The sequence below is a fragment of the Buteo buteo genome, chromosome 9, assembly GCF_964188355.1.
Source record: "Buteo buteo chromosome 9, bButBut1.hap1.1, whole genome shotgun sequence".
Lineage (NCBI taxonomy): Eukaryota > Metazoa > Chordata > Aves > Accipitriformes > Accipitridae > Buteo > Buteo buteo.
In genome coordinates, this window is record NC_134179.1 from 36,933,785 (window position 1) to 36,955,230 (window position 21,446).

General features: G+C 37.7%; 1 protein-coding gene across 2 annotated transcripts in view; it reads right to left on the reverse strand.

The window, feature by feature from the left end:
- Positions 1-21,446, reverse strand: part of PRKN (parkin RBR E3 ubiquitin protein ligase) — a 788,033-nt gene that overhangs the window by 265,557 nt on the left and 501,030 nt on the right. For both annotated transcript variants that reach the window (XM_075036090.1, XM_075036089.1), the window contains one exon: positions 19,403-19,539. In XM_075036090.1, the coding sequence (XP_074892191.1) occupies positions 19,403-19,539 (137 nt within the window). The remainder of the gene's footprint in view (positions 1-19,402; positions 19,540-21,446) is intronic.

Sequence of the window (21,446 nt, forward strand, 5' to 3'; positions counted from 1 at the left end):
ATAGTGAAAAATGGAGGCAGAAATTCCTACTGCAACTGACTCACTTGCAGAATACGCATGCTTCACGTTGTGATGTTAAATGTTTATAGTTTCTTAATAGTCAGTGGTTCAATTCTTCTAACATAACATAAAGAATCATATCCAAATGACTTCATTTGGAGTTGCAGAGAAATATCTAAAAGGAAAATCTGACTTCAGGAAATGAAGTAGCCAAAACAGTAGGGCAATATCTGACATTTCTTAACGTCTAACCCCAAAGCTATACCTTTCTATGTACCTGTGTGCTAGTGTGAGTGTATACATGTATGTATTTATTTGAATATATATGCATACTAGTCACTCACACATACAAATATTTATGTTTATATAAAATGTGTAACATGAGTTTGTAATAGATAAAATAAAGAGTGGCAAAACCATGAGGGAGCTATGCAAGTCATCCTAACTGAGCAATATTAAGCCATAAAACCCCATCATTCATCCTGTATTCTATATATATTTTACAAATATATTCCTATAAAAATGTTAAAAAGAGTTTTACAAATTTTATTAGGATTATTTTTCATATCCATCTGCTTGTAAAAGCAGGCTCCCTTAGTACTAAGATTCCAACTGTAGAGGGCCCTGAGGGAGAAGAATAGTATAATTTTTTTTTAAAACCTCTCAAATTATGCAAAGTAGATTTCCAACATATAAAAAGTGTCATAATCTTAAAGTCTGCTGTGAGCTAAAAGCATGTGCCAATGGAAATCAAGGATTCTTCCCTAAGAGCATAAAGTTTCCATTTTTACTCCTTAGATTTGCAAGTTATCTCTAATTGGTACAGCTCCACCACTGAACTGTGCCCAGACCAGCTCTTCAACAAATCTAACTTTTAGCAGTGTTTGTGCACATTCTGAGAAGACAAAAATATGAAAAAGAAGAAATGCTTCTTTTGCAAACTGTACTAAAAACTGTGCAATTTGATATTCCTCTGAGGTCTGGAATTGTAAAGGTGCTTCAGTTAAATTCTGGTGGGACAAGGGCAGGAGAGTTGATTAAAGTGGCTATAACTGCATGTCCTGGTTTCAGCTGGGATAGAGTTAACTGTCTTCCTAGTAGCTGGTACAGTGCTATGTTTTGAGTTCAGTATGTGAAGAATGTTGATAACACTGATGTTTGCAGTTATTGCTCAGTAGTGTTTAGACTATAGTCAAGGATTTCTCAGCTTCTCATGCCCAGCCAGGGCACCTGACCCAAACTGGCCAACAGTGTATTCCATACCATGGGACGTCCCATCTAGTTTAGGAACTGGGAAGGGGGGGGGGCAGGGATTTGCCGCTCGGGGACGGGCTGGGTGTCGGTCGGCGGGTGGTGAGCAATTGCCCTGCGCATCATTTGTACATTTCAATCCTTTTATTACTACTGTTGTCATTTTATTAGTGTTAACATTATCATTATCATTATTTGTTTCTACTTTTCTGTTCTATTAAACCGTTCTTATCTCAACCCAGGAGTTTTACTTCTTTTCCCGATTTTCTCCCCCATCCCACTGGATGAGGGGGGAGTGAGTGAGCAGCTGCGTGGTGCTTAGTTGCTGGCTGGGGTTAAACCACGACACTGCATGTAACCACACAGCTTATAAATGATCACATGAATACCTAATGCATCTGGCATTATACAATGTGACATGTGAATAAAATAAGTGACCTTTTCAGGAGTCAGATTGGCTGAGCAGGCACATAAGGGAAACTGCAAAGAGTGGTATTTGGGAGAAGCCACACAGGAAGCAGCAAGCTTAAACCTGAGTTTAAATTTGTCCTTTTACGTATAGGCTACCAACATGTATTACAGGTAACAAAAAAAATTAGAGTTTTAGTTTACACACATGGAAATGGAAACAAGTGTTCTGGCAGTAAATTTTTCAACTCTAGCTTCAACAAAATGAGTTAAGACTGTGACAGATGGCCAGTTTCTGAGTGATGATGGTCTCAAGAAGCCTAGAAGATTTCATTTCTCCAAGGGCAAGAGCAAAACTCTTCTAAGCCTAATAGGCAAAGTAATGTATTTACATCACAAAGTTACATTCCTCTAGCCACTTAGAAGGAATAGAGAAGGACTTTTAAAATAAGTGGAAAGCCTCATGTGACAGAATTTAAGAACTTACAAAACGCGATTAAGAGAATTGTCTTTCAAGAATACATGGTTAATTATGGATAACTAAAGTAATAATTCATTCTTAAAAGCAATCACTTTGATTGTAATCATATTTTGCTTTCAGCTGTGATAACTTTATTAGTATACACAGATATTCAATATACAGTAGGGTGACTGGATTTGAACTACAATGTAAAGCTATTCACTAGTGGACTTAAAAATTCAGGAAAGTTGATTGATTTGTATCGAAAGAATGGTCAGAGCAAGATTTAGCCCATATAGTTAAATTTACCCGACATAGCTAAATAATGTATGTACTTTAATGTAAAAATTTAAAAATGTAATGTAAAGATAAATAAAGATGCACTAGTGCATTTGAATTGCATTATCTTCCCCAAATAAAATTTTTATGATGATGAAGTTAGATGACATAAAGTGAAAGCAAACTAGAGATGTGTATACATATCTGTACACATATGCAATGTGATAGACAGGGATCAGAAATTTCAATCTAGAGTAACTTTAGTCCTTTCAGTTCATTTTATAAATACTCACAGCAGCAGAACAGCAAGTTGAATCAGGACTACTCTTTGCAGGTACAAATCATTACATTCTGCTTGGATTTGCCCAAATTTCTGGGTGTAAGTCTATGTCTACATGCTGCCAGATCAGCAGTTTGTAAGTGGGTGGCTGAAGCAAGCCAAGATTTCAGTGTTATCTCTTCCAGATTTTTCCGGTGCTTTAGTATACACTTTCTGGCTGCAAACAATAACATACTGTATGTGTCACATTGTTAGTACTATGCCTTAATTTCAGATGTAAAACTGCCTCTCAAAATAGAGCAAAGACTGAATTAAGAAAGAATGTCATCATACCAGAACTGTGAGAAACTAGAAAAGACAGAGGAACATATTTTCAGGTTCCTTGGATATATCACAACATATGGTCTAGAGAACATTTTATATTTACAACCTCCCCAAAAGACAGAATTGTCATTCATAAGAAGACTCTTCTGCGCTTTTGAATTCTGAGGACCAGAATTTCATCTCAATTTGTCTTTACTGTTGGCATAAATCCACATTTTCCAATAGTACCTAAGATAAGACATTCAATTTATCTAAGAAATAGTCTTTGTTTTCTGGTCTCTATTTAAATGGCCAGGAAGCTCCCTATGTATACATGGGCCCAACAAAACCAAAGTTTTCAAATTTGGGAGTGTTGCGTTACTAGGCTGAATTCATTATAAAGAATTTCAGTGTTACGATTAAAACCAAACACTTTTCCCCATTCTAGGTACTTTTCAATTTCAAGATTGAAATGGCTACCCTTTTAAATTTGGGGGAGAAGGATTTTAAACCATGAATAATTTTAGCTTAAATTCTCAAATACCAAGATCCATCCAGAGCTCCCATTAGTTTCACTGGGAGTCGTGCAGCAAAATCTGCCATTTTCAAAATACATAACTCCAGTAATTGCAGGATAGTAAGTATCACTTTAGAACACTGTTCTAAAAGTACTATGAAGACTTCTAGTAAAAAGAGGCTGTGACTCTCAGTTGCAACTTAATGTTGCTTTCAAATATTTAACCTATGAGATAATATGAATTACATGGTACTTTTAATTACCATAATTAAAGCAGTAATCACCTTTGAGAAAACATCTTGGTCACACACCAGTCCTGATTTCTGGAATACTAAAAGTATGTGTACAAATTTCCTTATGTTGCATATAATATCACTTCAATTATCTTATTTTCCTGTCAATCTGTACAAACTGATTATCAACAGCTTTTGGCTGCTTTGTGAGACAGAGAAAGTGACCTTAACGTACACATTGCAGCCACAGGAGGATCACGCTAAAGTTAGGAAACTCTCCCAGTGCAAGAGGAGCAGGGGCTGTCCTGAATTTCCTGGTCATAGTCTGTCGAACGACATCCCTTCTACAACTTGTACGGCATCTAGAGAACAAACCCAGCATAGAGCTGGCCCATACTAGAGGAATACTGTTCCCTTCCCAAATTTTAGTTGATGGCCAGGCTCCAGTATGGCTAAAATGAAAGCACAGGTTAAACTATCTTATGTTTGCTCTAAGGTTGGACGGACCTTGCTATTTGCACTAAATCACAGTGTTGCGCTGCATAAGTGTGTAGTTATTGAGTGTGAGATCTAGCCGCTGTGTCATACATTCTTTCAAATGCTGTGAATGCCTACTATTTTGTAAACAAAATTAGAATAATATAGATGAATTGCAAGTTATTTTGCTGTCTGTTTTTTTTTTTACCATTTACCATTAGCAACCTGGATCTTATATGTCCAACATTTAAATGTCAAATCTATTACAGAACATTGCTTAACTGGGACTTAGAATTAAAAGCAGTGGAATAAAGGAGGGAAAACAGTTTCAGGATCTTCATCCAGTACATGAAATACACTATTATGCTTTCTGTGCATCTGGATAGTCATACAATGTTGAGGGGTTGAAATTACTTTTGAATACAATGTGTTTTGAAACAATGTGTTTTTCAGGTTAGGATATATTTCCAAATATGCTCTAAAACTACAAGGAAAATGGGTTTATTTAGAAATAATAAAGCAGTTCAGTGAATCAGCCCATGTTGATGACATTGATGCTACCTAGCAATGAGTTTGATGCATGAAAATTCTTTTATCCAGGAAAGTGTGCAAGTCCATGTATAAACATAAGTGTTTGAGTATCAACCACCTGGGTTAAGCATGTGCTGCTAATTATGCATGTTCCTGTGCACTGCAGATGAGCAATATTCCTTCCATTGGTGAGGGACTGAATCTAAGCAGCAGCATACCCAGAATTTTCTGAAAAGAGGGAAACAAAGGAGTGAGCTACAAGTTACTTGCAATAAGAGCAATGAGTAAATGGTGGGGAAGTCCTAGGTTACCCTAGGATGAAACAGAGAAATGGGGACCGAATGACATAAGAGATCTTTCTTAGAATTCCTCCCTGTTATTTATTGTGGAAGTCATCCAACTGAGTACAAGTGATTAGGCCCTTTAGGGACAACATTTATAGGCATAATGTGACTATTTTGTCCTCAGCTTTTGATATTGCTTCTGTGATGGGAAAATAATTTCATGTAACAATCCCATCAATCCAGATGAAGTCAGGAGGAGATAAGGAGGCTATCACTAGTTTTCCAAATCAACACATTAAGATTTTTTTCTTGAACAATATTCTACATTTGTTTTGATAATGAAAATATTCTAAATGTTGATAATATTTTGCATTTCTAGAAGTAAATCTTAATTTACTTTGTAAGAAAATGCAATGTCAAGAAACTGATTCTTCACATAATTCCTCTTGACAAGATTTATTATTATGAAAATTCTACTTTTCATCAAATAGGGTAAATATACCATTTATAACTACTTCTGCCTTGAGGTATTTTCTACAGAAAATTGTTTCTAGCTTTTTGCAAAAATAAAAACTAATTTCTCAAGTGGACTTCTGTAGCATTTAAAAATGCACAGCAAATACAGAGTCACACCAAGTAAATTCAGAATAGCTTTCATGATAGTCTATGGAAACTAGTCTATAAATTCCTGAATAAAGGAAAAAGCCCAGACTGAAAAAAGCACAAATTGAGAGAGGGAAGAACATATACTAGTAAAATAAATAACTCCCTGTGGACTGACACACACTGTAAAAATATTACTTACTTTAATTCTGACTGATATATATCAGACATTCAGTTCTCTTGCTAGTAACTAATTATTGTCAAAGTATGCAATTAATTATTCATACCATTGTAAAAGAAAACTGTCACGTCCAGTGCAAAGACGCTATGCAGTTTCTGACCTTAACTGTGCTCTAGCTTTTAATAACTGCTGACTGGAGTTAGCCTGATTCATTAGTGGCCTCAAAACTCCCTATTCAGATGGTGTGCCATCTACAAATATGGCTGCTTCAACTTCACTGCCCATCTTCCCATTGAGAATAGAAGACACCTATGTTAAAGCTGAATAATGTTTGAAGCCTTTATAGAAATACTACAGCACTGGATAGAAAAGCAGACAAACCACTGCATTTACTAATAATGTATTTTTGTGTTCTCTTGGTTTGGTATTTTGGGGTGTGGGGTGTGTTTTTTTTAAATTCTGACATTCTCAGGCAGAACAGATCTGTATGGAAAGTCATAAAATTCACACTACTTACCCCAGAGGCTAGAATGACTTCCTTCACAAATAAATAATTAGGCAGATTTACAAAATGCACATTATTTTCCCAAGTGACTGGAACGGCTCCAAGCGATTAAATACATAATTAGGTAGATTTTCTAAAATGCTTATTATTTACCTGAGAGTCTCATCGCAGAGTCTCTGGTAAATACTGTCTCCCTGCTAGCAGTTATTACCAAAAACGCCTCCATAATTTCCAGCCTTCCTCCAGCAGTGATATAAACAGAGGATATTACTTGGGGCAATGGATCATGAAAAACAAAATCTGACTGTGCCAGCCAGCCTATTTAACTGACAAGCTGAGCTTCTTTTGTACCTGGCATTGCACTCTTTCACATTACAAACACAGTAGAAATCAAACAAAAGGACTTTTCAACTTTTTGGTAGTTTAGTTTGTGTTTTAGCTGGCCAGAAATCCTGCTGAAGGTTGTGCCTATGCATGTTTATATGCATGCATGGCTACTGTAGAAAAGAGAGAAAAAAAGCCCCAAACTCTTATTAACTGTTTTCCTACCTGCTAAGGATAATGAAGGGAAACATCATGTGTTGGTCACAAAACAAATAAGCAAGCCCCCAAACCCCACACTCCATTTGACCCTCTTTTTCAGGGCATGCTTTAGTGGGCATGGTGGTGGTCGGTTGACAGTTGGACTCGATCTTAAAGGTCTTTTCCAACCTAAGCGACTCTATGATTCTATGATGCAGGATTTTCTTTCCCAAGCAGCTGTTTTGGCCAAGTTATGAGAGAGGACCAGCTTAATCTGGAACTCCCCCCTTGCCTCTTTCTAGGGGCCCCGCAGTCCCAGTGTCAGGTGTGCAACAACTGACTGTTAATATTCCTGCTCACAATTCACTGGTTGGTGTCTAAGCTGGACACAGAGAGATGGGAAAGAAGAAGGTCAGGCATTAAGACCTAGCCGGCTCGCCTATGCAGCCAAGGGAAAATACCAAATGCCCTTTTCCTAGTGATCACAGACAATAAAACTGACCCTCAGAAGTGACCCCTTTACCTTACTCCACCTCCAGAGTCAATTTTTCTTACGCTTTTATCTGCCCAGAGGCCTCACTGCTTTGTGGTCCTTACCGAAGAGATCAAGAGTGACTAGAATCTCAATTAGAAAAAAGAGGGCAGGAGGAGACAGCAAGGCATGCCAAGGTGAGGGGGGGGGGGGAACGAAAGGAGAAATGAAGAGCAAGAGAAAAAAGAGATGGAAAAGAATCAGTGGGTGAGCCAGTAATATTTAGGGATCAGCAAATAAGGCAACAAAGATGGGCAGACAAAAAAGGGAATGGCAGTGAAGAACAGAATAGAAAATATTTTGCTTCTCAGAAAGAAGAAAAAAAACTAAAAATAAATCGTGAAAAGAACTGATGTAGAATCAGGATAGGCTTATTGGGGGAAAAAAAGGAAAAGGAACAAAGAGAGAAAGAAATCAGAACAACTAAGCAGGAGACTTTTACTGTGCATGCCTTTTTCACTGTATTTCCCAGTAAGATGTTTCATTTGTCTGTTTTTTAACACCTTCAACTAGCCTATTTGTGTTTTACACATATATGAAATGAATTCATAGTCACAACCAAGTATCTTAAATGGGGGGAGAATTTCTTCAAAATTCTAATTTGATGTTAATACAATAAAATTCTGCCCTAGATATTTGGGCCATTTCAGTAAAAGTCTAACAGTAAAAGCATTCTTGAAGCATTGGTGTCTCGTGCAGATTGAGCCACAGAGCTGAAGGTGGAGTAGCTGAGGTGTGCACAGAATGGCGACAACTGCACACTTTGCCAGGTCATTGCTTTTATAGCAGGTGCCTCCTTTTTTATGAGGTTTAAAAAGAGACATCTAGGGCAAAGGGGAATAGAGAAGAGAAGAAAACAGGTACTGACAGGCAGATAGTGGGTGACTCTGCAAGCATGCCAGGACGCTGCAAGATGCTTTCAGTTTCAAATGTAATTGTTCCCATAACATTTTGACCTCTGTTACAAAGAAATAGCTTACAGCATGCATCTTGGTGCTTCAGTCTAGGCCTGTTCAAGGCATGTAACGCATAACATTCCACTTATTGTGTAACCTTAAGAATGTTGCTATATTGCAACTTATTATTTACTTTTGAAATTTATCCATGAGCATTTGCCGTAAGCAAAGTATGCAAAGATATTGACAGGGAATGTGTGAATACTGTTCAACCTTAAATTGTTAGTGAAGGACATGACTAGCAAGGGTCTGGCAAGTTTCACTTTCATGAGTATTTCAGTAATGGGAAAGTCTTATAAGAGAACCTCCTTCACCCTCATTTTCAAGCCATTTAAACAATGTGTAAGCAAAATGTAAGTTCCACTGCCATTCTCAACTAACTGTATGTCTTCTGCCTTTTATCCCCTACCTTGGCTATGAATCAGACTGAATCGTTTACTAGGAAAGTTCCTTTTTAGAAGGTGTCCCTGATTCTGTCCAGCCATGCTATTCACCTAAACTCTGCAAATTGCAATGTTAGTGTCCTTACCGATATTTAAAGGTCAAAACATAAAATATTGCAGTAAACATAGGGTTATTAAATTGTTCTGGCAGATAGTATTTTCCTGTTACTTTCATGGAAATAATGAGGCTACATTGTTTTTTAAATTGGAAAATGAAACATAAACATTTCTAGACTAGCCCAAATTTATCAGGCATCAAAGTAAAAAACACTAACTGTAAGCCTCTGAATAATTCCTTTACAAGACCTTGTTAAAACTCACTATCTGCTTAAACACATATGTTTTTTTGTCTCAAAGAATCTAGACTTATTTCCAAATAAGACTACTCTGTTATCATATGGTGGCAAATCTGTATAAGTAATAACTTGATAGTTTAGCGTCTCCTTATTGTAATAAGCTGTGACCCTGAAATCCAAACTAACTTGGACCAGTACCTCTTTCCATGGTCTTCTCCCAACTGCCTGTGTTCGGTACCATTACTCCATCTACCCTCTCTGTGCAATGGCAGTTCCAAACCATCCAGCAAAAAAACTCTGACAAATCTCAAGTAGGTAGGTTACAACTGCAATATCCAAGGACCAATTCTTGAAATTGGCCTATGGCATCAAATTCTGAGGAAAAATACTGAAGTGCGATACTTCAGTCAATGTGAAGACTGACACGGTGCGACATGCAGATGTTCAGATTTCATAAACCTTTATTTTTTAGTTAGTATGAAAGGACCTTGATAAAAGCACTGCAGATTGCATCTCAGTGGCATTTCATCAGTGCAAATGACACCATGTTGTTCCCTCCTCACTTCTGACTTCCACAAAGTGCTTCACCTACAGAGGTGGTTTGATTTCCACGCTTACAAGATCTTTTTCTGCATTCTTAGGGAAGGAAAGAAGGCTACCAACTGACAGTAGGTGACATGATGGCTTTTGTAATGTGAACATGGATTCGCCATAGACTAGAATGACAACACTAAGTATTGCATACAGACCTTTTATCTATCACCAATTAGAATGAAAATGTCTTTTCTAAATCATACACCTTATCTCCTTTTCCCCCATTTCTTTCTTTCCCTGAAATGCATTTCTTGGGAGACATAATTTATTGAGATGCAGTTTGAACCACGTTACTTTTTATAACCCTCACTTGCACCTACATTGTGCAATCACTTGACACATATGCTATATCGAGAACAAATCTGATTTAAGAGTTTTAATAAGAACTTGCATCAATAAATTATAACAGATTGGTGATTAGTAGTATTATTTATATGCAATATTTTTTGTACCCCTTATAATGCTGATGTCTGCTTCACAGGGATTAATTATTTTCATAATTTTGTCTAAGTAGTAATATAGAAAATGTCAAAAAGAAAATTAGATTTTCACTTTCCAGACACAGAAATTTAATTAAAGCCAACTCCTTGTTGAAGGGGAATGTCCTTAGCTGGTTCTGTGATGTGGCAGCAGCTCTACATGCTGCCATGTGGGAGACCAAGGCTCAGAAAGTGACTCGGGGAATATTAATCACCAGGCTTCAGAGACTAAACACATGCTGAATGTGCCACAGTTGGTCCCAGCAGGTTATGTATGGAGTATATAAGGTAGCAGACAGTAATGATTTCTTATAAAGGCTGCTGCTTGCACAGCCCACCTCAGAGACAGTGCTATACTGAAAGAGACCCTCTGCTCAGGTAAAAACTGATCCATTAGGAAACCTCTAATTATCCAGGCATGAAAGGTCAGCTTCCCCTCACGCTGCTCTGAAAGTCTAATAAAACACTTCAAGCACATTCCAGCTGTAAAAATTAGCATCTTCTACAGTCCGTTGGACATTTTTAGGACAAACACTCAGGTGTCTCCAGTCTGTGGAAGAACAGTCCACATATAAACCACTAAACCACTGTCATTAAAGAATAAATTCCCAGCCTTGCCAAAACGTGAGGGAAGCTGGAGGCATTGTTTTCTCATTTTACCCACCCCTCCCTCTTTAGATCTTTTTTCTTTCATTCCTTGAATAGTCACCAACACCTCTCCTTAATGCACTGCCTCTTTTGCCTCTCTCTCAGTTCCTTCCCTTCATGAACCCTCTTCTCTCTATTCCCTGTATATTACTCCTTCCTTCCGTTTATCTCCATTACCCCATCTTTCACCCAGGGTCTTCCTCATTAACATTAACTGGCCGTGGACTAGAATGGGAGCACCAAACAAGGCCATTCAGGACTTCTAAGCACCATCCAGGAACAACTGAATCTAGCCCTGGTTTGAAGTGAAATTGGAGCCATAAATGAACACAAAAGTTTCTCCTTCAGAAGCTGATCCTTCTTTCTTAAAAAATACATTTTTCTGGAGAAGATAGACTTCAAGGAGCTACAGACAAAAATCACTGTACTTGCTACAACAGCACTTATATAAGACAAATTAGAAAATGGCTTGAATTAAAAACCTATTCAAGCAGTTGAGTGTAAAGTTGACAACTAACAAGACTCTATTACTTGATTTTATTGTTCATGTAGGTGATGATTTTTCTCAATCAGATGGCAGCTTAAAAGTGACTTGTCAACCATATACACACATCAAGTGATTATTATAAGATAAACCAATATGGGCAGAAGCACTTTCACTCAGAACAAATACCTTTCATTTCCAAAGACAAAGTCACAGCTCTCACTGACGCCAGCTGAGACAAAAATTTACCTCTACTTCAGCTAGACATAGAAATGATGAAAGATGGATACACCCCCCCCCGACACACACACTTTTGCCATTGGTGCAGTACGTCTATTTTACTTTGATACTGGATATCTTAGTTTATATGACACGAAGTCGGCTTTGAAAGTTCATTCTGAGTTGCTCTTAAAGCCAATTAATTTCTAAGCAAGATTTTTTCATTATCTCCTGTCCTTCATTATTACTAAGCAGAACGAGCCTATGTGCACTGTCATCTCCATGCAATTTACATATTAAATATATTGCAACAGAAGAACTAGTAAGACACAAGGGAGAAAACCACCTATGGCAAGATATCCTATGCTGAATTTAATTACGGCAGATATTTGTAAGGATCACACGGTATGATTTCACTGTAGTTGATCCTAGAGAAGTACCCAATGCCTGCCTCAAATATACCATGGGATCAAGCTTTGCTCGTTCTATAGGTTTTGAGGCTGTTTAGATATGGAGTTGGCAATCTGCTGCTATGGAAACATAGCAAAGACTTGAGGGAACAAACCTCAGATGTCGCTGCTTGAACTTCAGTCAACATTGAAAATGGAAATGAAGGAGCTGTTGTGACTTCTAACCATGTCCTTTGAGCTAGCCTCATGCACTTGTGCTAGTAAAGGAACACAAAAAAACACTTGATACACTGTTTGTTTATGTTTATTTTATGCCAACAGTGAGAGGAGAATGCAAAAGACCATAAGAAGTTCTTCAGGAAACTGCTGCAAATTCAATTAACTCTTGAGAGTAAAAATCTGCTTTTGGTTCCCTTCTCTGTCAAAGTCTGGTTGGAATAAACTTGTAATTACTTGAATGAGGTCAGGTTAGCTTCACCTGCTCTGCTAGATCGGGGTAGAAAGCAGTCAAGCTGTATTCTCTGATAAGGTTCCAAAAATTTTAAAAAATAATAGGGGAAGTGGATGATCTTTTGTCAACAAGGCTCTCTCCTCCAGGGTGCTGCACAGAGCTATACCACTTGTTCAGTGTTCATATAGTCTTATAGAAAAAAAAATCATTACTCAGCATATTGACCATGAGTTTGTAGAAAGTTAAAAGAAGGGAAATTAGAGGAATCTAATTTTAAAACACTTTAGTGATGAAAAAGAAGCAATATGCTCATGGGAAAAGCACTGTAATGAGACTGATTGACTGCACCTGGGTTCCAACACAAACTCAGTCAGTGATCTCTTGTGCAACCTCTACATGATTTGTTGCCTCTGCTTCTCATCCTATGTTTTACCTACTCAAACAGTAAGCCCAAAGGGTCAGACATTGCCTCTTACTAAGAAATATATACAACTAATTCAATGGAGTATGTTCAAACTACCATAATGTGAATAAAATAGCTGTAATAGTATGAATATGAAGGGGAATAATCCCTAATAAATACTTATTCTGCCCCTACCACACAGGAAAGATAGTCAGAATTAATGAGTAAGCTGCACATCTGAATTATTCTTATATAGGGAAATGATCTAAGGTTCACTGCTCATCAAACCAACGCATGTGTATAGTAGCTTGTATAATCTGCTTTTTATGAAGAATTTTTGGGGACTGATAGGAAGAAAAGGGTTTCCTCCTCTATAACACCCTTCACCACTGCAGTACCTGCATTCCCACTGCAGAAGGAGTAACCAGCTTCCCATTCGGGACAATGGAAAGAAGCAGCTCAGTGGGCATGAAGCAGCTCAGTGGGCCTGCAACCCCTCTTTAGACTAGATAGCAGGGTTCAGCCATGGGAAACTAATGATAGAAAGACTCCAGGAAAGAGGAAAAAAAAAAAAGTTAGTTGCCAAATGTCCTTCCAAAAGAAGTTCATATATCCCTTTAGGAACAAGAATAGACAACATGGTCGCATATCTGCATTTTCCCTGTCATGGGCAATGCTGGAAAAAGAAAAATACAACTAGAACTGTCACCACAAACGCTCTGAAAACTGTAATTGCTTGTTTATTAATTCCTCAGAGTGGAAAAAAAACTCTCCTAAGATGTACAATACATAAAAAGTAAAAAGCATTTCTCCAGCATCCTACATCTGCTTCTGTATAGTCAGATATTTCATACCAACAAGAAATTGCAAAAAGTTTATAGCTGTCAAGAATTTAACGCCCCCTAAATATTAAACTTAAGGAGAACTTTGAAGAACTTCCTAAAGCTGCAAATGCGTGCGCTTTCAATCCCTTTTATTTTATTCCTCTAACAATACACTGCTATTTCCTACATTTTCTGATTTCCTAAGTTACTTCAAATATTTTTAAGCTCGGTTATTGGTGAACACAGATTTCAGAAACTGTTGATGTATTGAGGCTTCACACCAGGTAAATCTTATTTCTTGTACCGACTGGTGCACTCTTCCATTTTAGGCCCCACTAAACTAGGCCTGCTTTCTCATTACATTCTTGAGAAGGCTCCGTTCATAGATCACTGACCTTCACTTTAAAACCCCCTGCACACACACATGCCTTCCTAAACTTCACAGAGATTTTGTCTATAACAGAAAAGATTCAAACACACTATTTGGAGTGATCAAGTCAAACATAGTTTTCCTCCTCCCTTTGACTGGCAAACTTTGCTTAGGCTACCTATCTATTATCCCCTTTTCTTTTTGGGTACTATGATTTTGAAAGATGATTCAGAGATTCACCACTGCATTGAAAACCTCCATAGGAATAAGAACTTACTGTTATTACACAAATAGCATGTAGTGGGGATAAAAAAATTAAACTCAATACACATGCCTCCTTAATCACTCCCCAGAAGCTTTCTTTCAATGGAACATCTCTCTTAAGGCAATTTATTATACTTGAAAGCTTTAGTCCTTTTTATTAGCAGTTCCATACACAAACTGGTGGTAATTTCACTTATTTATTTATGTATCTGTGTGGTAAAATCAGATTACTTCTAGATAAAATAGTGTCTTACAATCATCAGGAGAACTGCATCTTTTATCTGGATTCCTTTAAAATACATCATGCATATGATTACTCATAAGAAATAAACTGATGCAAAGGCTTTTTTGCAAAGTGCCTACAGCAGTGTAAAACCTTGCCTTTCCTTGGCCTCACCAACTTTTCTTCTACCGAAGATCTGTGGAAGTTTATTTTACCCTGGGGACCAAGACCCATAATGCTGTAAAGCTATTTTAAAAATGAAATGGTGTTCATAGGAACAGTATGTGTTTAAATGGGGTAATACATTGTATATTTGTATACAATTTCTGCTTTGAGGTAATGCTATGAAATTCTTTGCCCTGCACAGTAACTAAATAACCATAAATGATCTTTCATGCATATGCAAATCTGTCCCTCTAAGCACCTTATTAATTATTTCAAAGATACTTGGAGGTCACCACTCATGGAATTTTCTATGCATGAAGCCTCATTAATACAAGACACCATACAGAGAGATGGGATAGATTTTTGTTGCCATTTAACAAGGGTAGAGAGAGTATAATCTTTAACGTTTACTTTTTTATTTTAATGACCAATGACATCCAGCCAGCTCCTATCTATAAGTCCTTGCTCTGAGCTGATACAGTGGGTTTGAATCACGGGGCTGCTGCCACACTACTCTGAACAGCTAATCCTATCAATGCACCAGTTACCGTGCTCAGAGCTCTGGTCCTCAATGCTGGCTGTTCTCAGCTGGAGTAGTGCTGCCTGGCACTAGATTAGCAGCTAAGGACTAAGGAATTAATGTTGTTCTTCCAAAAAATCACAGCAATGACACATTTTGTGTTGGAACAAAGTGAAGCTATGGCATTATCAAGGTGATATATCATAGCTCATCAGCTGAGATGATAGTCGCCTTCTGAACATATATTATCTCCTGCTTATTTAGGCCACGTAACAGAAATCAAAGAAAAGAAGGATATAACCACACAAAATACCGGAATGCAATGACAAAAAGCATCTTCTGGTATATCTGTGCCAGGAAGCAAGAAATTAAACCTACTTGAGAAGCACTGTTTCTCTGAAACCCCTAGATCCTTCCCAGCTCAAGTTATCATACGCATGTGATAACACTGATCTCGTCTGTCACAGTGACCCTTTGCTGTAGCAGCTGCTGTTGATTTTTATTCTGTTGTGTGTGCGGTGTTTTCACCTCTAGATTGATCCAATAAAAGATATAAAAAAACTTGCTATGTTGGTGCATTCCCTTGATAAAAATCAGGAACAGTGAGTCAAATGTTAATGGAAACTGCAGGCTATGTTCATTATGTTATCTCTATTTTTGAAAAACACTAGAATGAACAGAACTAATTGGAAGTGCAAACAATTTAAATAGGCTTAATTACAAAACCAAACCCTCCTGTACAGTTCTAGGGCAATGTGTACACATATGCCTTGAAGAAATGGGCTAGTTTTTAAGTAAATCCATTCTTACTTGAAAATGGAAAAGTTAAATAATGTTTACAAAGTCTGAACTCAGAACATTAGTATTTTCTGTTCAAGACACTATAAATACTACTTCAGTCTGTGAAGTTTAAAAATACATGTATAAATACAGACTGTTTTGATCTGTCTGTGCAACCTGGTCACCTACCATAACATACATCTCATTACTGTAAATACAACTTTGCTTTGTATTCCTTTTAGAAGCAGGTTCAAATCAACATGTAACTTTTCAATAAAGCTCAGATCTAATATTTTTTGCTTTGAGTCATGCACTGTTAGAGATAACATGTATTAAACCAACACTGCCACAGTAGGAAAGGAAAGTCTTTTCTTGGCATGTCCCATGGTATTCATTCCTGTCAAGGGCAATTCATTTTAGGCTTCACTGAGGTAATTAGAGAAAGTTGTATCAAACAGTGCTTTATCATCCTCACGTGTAAATACAAACTCCAAATTGCAGTTGCAAAAATGAAGATTGCAAACCGTAGATTGCAAAAATGCAATCTTATACTACTCAGTAGGAGTGCCATGATAAGTGGAAAAGAAAATCACACGATACTGCTCTGGAAGTTTCTTGATTGAATTCAGCGCTGATGAAAGAGGCTGGATCCAGAGCTATGAAGGAGGCTAAAATCCTTTGCAGCTGAACAGTAAGAGAGAAGGGTTTGGCAACTCGGGCTCTCCTCTTCTTCACAGGTGTGATGCAACTCAGCCTCATGACTTTCTCAAGGGACAAAAAATAGTCATCAGTTCCTAACTCAAATATAATCTAATTCTAGAAACAACCAAATTTCTCACATACCAAAAAGTCAGATTCAGGTAGCTGCAGAAATGAACCAGTGAAGTTACAACAGCACTGATTAGATTCTTTAACCTGCAAGGCAGTCTGAAAGATGATGCTTACAAATGCTTTTATTGATACAGAACTGATACATAACACAGAGAACTGATGGAGGTAGTAATCAATTTTACATTTAGATGGAATATTATTTAAAACCGCTGAATACTCGGAGATTGTGATGGAGAACCTCTCCAACACAAAGCATCCCAGCACAGTATAATGTCAATACTTTCTAGAGATAACCAGGTTGGCGCTGAGCAAGCAGGTATGCCTTGACAGCACCACACACCACTGTGCAGAGATACTAGCACAGGTTCTGAAGTAGTATTTGCCTGGTTAGTCATCATCAGCCTACCAGAAGCATCAAAGAGCCTGTCCTACATGCTATACTGACACAACTATACTTCCTTCCCTTCAGCATCATGATTCCGCTCTAGCTCCCGAATTGTTGTACTGCACAGCACTGCACTGCACTGCGGCACGCCTAAACGATGTGCTCCACTGGCACAGGGCAGCACCTCCGCAGAAATTTTTCCAAGAAACATTCTTACTAACTGGAGAACAGAGAGAAAATGTGTGACAATTGTATTGTTATTACTACCACTACTATTACTACTACTTTAATGTACAGCATTTTGAAAATAACTTTCTGATTTGGAGGGTTCTGAAAGATTAGCAATATTTTAGCATTTCCATATTTAGCTATTTTAACACTTAACGTATAACACAGTTGAGGCTAGACTGGCAGCAATAGCTGCTTTTCCATTCCCACAGCTGAACCTATCTCACTTGAACAGTAGTACAGTCATCCTTTGTGCATCCTTTACAGCATCCCTTTCTTAGGCCAAGCCTATGTCTTCCTCATCTCTCAAAGACTGAAATCACATCCTTGAGCATTTCAGCTCCTGTCTCCTTGCATTTTTTCCTCATCCCATCCCTACTCTGCTTCTACTGCTCAATTCCCATAGTGTTCAACTTTGACACATAGAAAAGAGAAAAAAACTGGCTTGCTGCTGCCAGCCAGGGGTGAAAACTTCTGCAAACTTCTTAATCTCCTCTCTGAAAAAAAAAAGGACACATAAAACTTCTGAACTGAACAACTAGAGTTGCAATATATATGGAAAAATCCTAATAAGTTTTGTGCAGCATGACTAGCAATGGGTTTACAGACAGAAGAGGTGGAAGGGCCATGAGTTTAACACAACAGCCTGAACTGGAGGCAGCTCTGTGACACTAGCCATGGCTGCAAGGAGGCCACAAGAGAGGAGCAAGGTGAGCTGCCTGCTGCACCACTGGGATAACTGATTAACCTAAGGAGCTAATGGGAGAACAGGGAAGAGAACTGATAACCGAGGGGAGAAAAGGATGGATTCATCTCAAGTAGCTGATTAATTTGTGTGGGAGCAGAAAATGGATTAACTTTCGGAGAAGCAAGGAGGGAGGCTGAGAGTACAGACTGACTACACAGTACTACAGTAATGTCAAGGTCAAGGAGAGAGCACTGCATATAAAGTTCTTGTTAGGTTCCTCATGACAAGTTTTCTTATACAACATTAAAAAGTGTTTTGTGCGGTATGACATCAGTGCATAAATGCAGCAGCAGAGCAAACTGTTGGGGGGGAAGTAAAATGAGACTGGGAAGACAGCACATAAACAACAATTCTAATGACATGTGAACTGATGATCATTGCTAGTTTGCTCTCAAAGCAATTAAAAATAAATAATTTTAAATGGTTCTTACAACTGTACTTTCAATATCCTCAAGGCATGTCCTCACATTAAGTAAATGCCACTCTCCTAAGAAATTTTGTCCATTTTTCTCCCATCTAGTGATTTGAAACTTATTTGTCAGCCATTCAGGTAACCAGGCAAACCCATCTTCTATGAATCTTCTAATATGTTGGAAAATCATTCTGATATGGCTATACAGCACTTGTGACAAACATATGCAAATTTAGCAACGGGAAAAATAAATTCTAATATATTTCTTCACAGCAAAATTTTTGAGGATTTTGCAGTCCATGTACCAGTGTAATTGAATCAATTCTCAAACCATGTCTTCCAGATTCAGTGTACGCCTTTGTTTAGTTAAGTCAAACTTTATTTCCTACTCAGGTAAAACAGATAATCTACCACCTTCTCAGGGTGATCTACATTTCATTCAATGAGGTGACAATTAGTAGCAATAACTTCATCAACAGGAAGGTTATTTGAAATTCCTATTGCAGTCCTTTTTTTATTAGTACTTGCAGACAGGTCAAGAAAGTTAACAATTTACTTAATTTGAAAGTGGAAATGTGGAGGTCAAGGCGGGTTTTTTAACCAGAGTGTAATGCTATCATCTGCTAGCACTTCATGATTATAAAATACTAATGTGAAGAAAGTATGCATTTGCTTTTAAAAGAAATGCCCTTTGGAATCCAGTTAATTCTCCAGTTCACATGCTCAGCAAGAACCACTTCAATATTCAAATATTTTCTTCATGAAATTAAGCAACTCCTCTGAAAACAATATAATTCCACAGATATACTCAAAAATAATAGGTGATAAAAAAAAATCTTGCCCTGAAATCAAAATCACATAAATTAAAAAAAAAATAAAAAAATAAAATCAGCTAAAACATACCTACGCAAGGGAGGGAATAGCCAAGCTCCGGGTCATGGAAGAACTGACGGTCATTCAGCATAGTCACACAGTACAAATGGAAACAGTCCAGGCAAATGACATGGCGATGCACACACTGGAACACAAGCACAGGACTCCTGTTAAAAACAAAACAGTGAAAATGATGAACAAGGATTGGACCAAACTCCACAAAAACCTTTGTTTCAAACTTTTAATTTTATAATAATTTTTCATTAGTAGTACACAAGACTATTACATAAATAAAAAAAGAATTTAGCACGGTATATTGCTGCACTTTTTAAAAGAGATGGTTTCTAACATGAATCAGACGAAAGGAAAAGGAAATAAGTTTTTAATGAAAGTTGAAACTTTACTGAAAACTGGAACCTAAAGGAAGAAAATTGCTTTAGTAACAGAAATTGTTGTGTGAGGTGAGGTAAGATCATATATGGTAAAACATCAAATGGTGGTATGTAGGATTAAATAGAAATGTGACCAGCTAGGAAAGCTAAATAGGACTTCGTGAAGACCACCCTGTGCCTTCAGCCTCTCAAGGCAGCCATTGGAACTCTGCATAGAGGGCATTCCCTTAGTAATAATGAGCAAAATAATTCAGCTTCTGGTGAGAGGTATGGGATTCGATTTGGGAACAAGACACCTAAACTTCAGTGCTATATTTAAACACCTACCTGCATGCTAAGCGAGTAATTCCCACTATAGTCAATACACTCAGTGGAGGCTGGAGCTGATCAGACTCCAGGTATCTGAGCTGAATCACCTGCTTGGCTCTGTTGTCTGCATGGACTAAACCTCCACGGACCATGACGGGAGCTCAGACACCCGCCACACATGCTAAATATGGGTATCCTAAGCTTGACAGGTTACTGCTTGTGAAGATGCAGGGAGGAAACACTTGGACTAAGTGAGGACAAACAGTATTACTCCTGAGCTGGCTGGCACTCAGAAACCCTCCAGCAGTGGCCACAGCAAGGAGGGGCAGTGGCTCCCCAAATCCTGCTCCGGACCAGTACAGTGGAGGTGAGAGAAAAAATGAGTAATACGGGAAATATTACATATGCATGAAATGTGTCTTCACTGCAGGAACACAGTGATAAACCTCATGGGTTTGCTCTAACATAAGCTAACGTCCGCTAACTCCTGATGGACATACCTTAACTGTCAAGTCCAAAATAATGACTATGACCCCTTTGATAAAGTTATGTTCTCTCTAAGTGTACAATACTGCTTGCTTCTCCTTGAGGAGTATTACCAAACCCAAGTATCAAAATTGGAAAAATAAAGAGAGATGTGTTAAGCTGAAAAGAACAGTGAGATTCCCATTCAAATGCTGAACTACTTCTTTTATTTGTTTGTGGGCAAACACAGGTAGAAATGAGTTAAATGTTACTTTTTAGTAACTAGGAAGAAAGAGAGAAAATTATTTTTAAAAACTAAAAGAGGAATTCTCACATATTTGCTGTACTCCAGGAGACAGGTATTAAAATACAACATCAAATACAGCAGGACTTGTGATAAAATCATTAGAGTTAGCAATACTGCCATAGCTTCTATAAATCCTGCTAGACGATGCTTTGAAAACCCACTGAAACAGTAAATCACCAAGCCCTCAATGTGGGAATAAAACTGCAAAATGTAATCAATAATAATTTCAGATACTGTATATAAGCATTTAATCTTCCATGAAAATATGCTTTAGAGTTGCACATACTATAGAATTCATGGCAGTGTGTTGGTATCTCCAAAAATATAATCTCTGTGTTTTAAGGATTTTGTTGAATAAAGCAGCTTAAAAACTGAATTAAATAAAACCTCCCCATTACTAATCCTTATTAGTTGCCCACTTGCTGTTCTGAATGTAACAAGTAATAATTTTAAAAGGACAGCTGTAAGGCAAAATGGGAAGCTGATCTGTATCATTTCAGCTCCGGATGGTCCCAAAATCATTATAGAGAGCTGAAGGAGCAGTTATCTTGTCCCTCCAGTGCAAAAGTCCCCATGGCTCACCAGTCAAATGTAAGCTTAA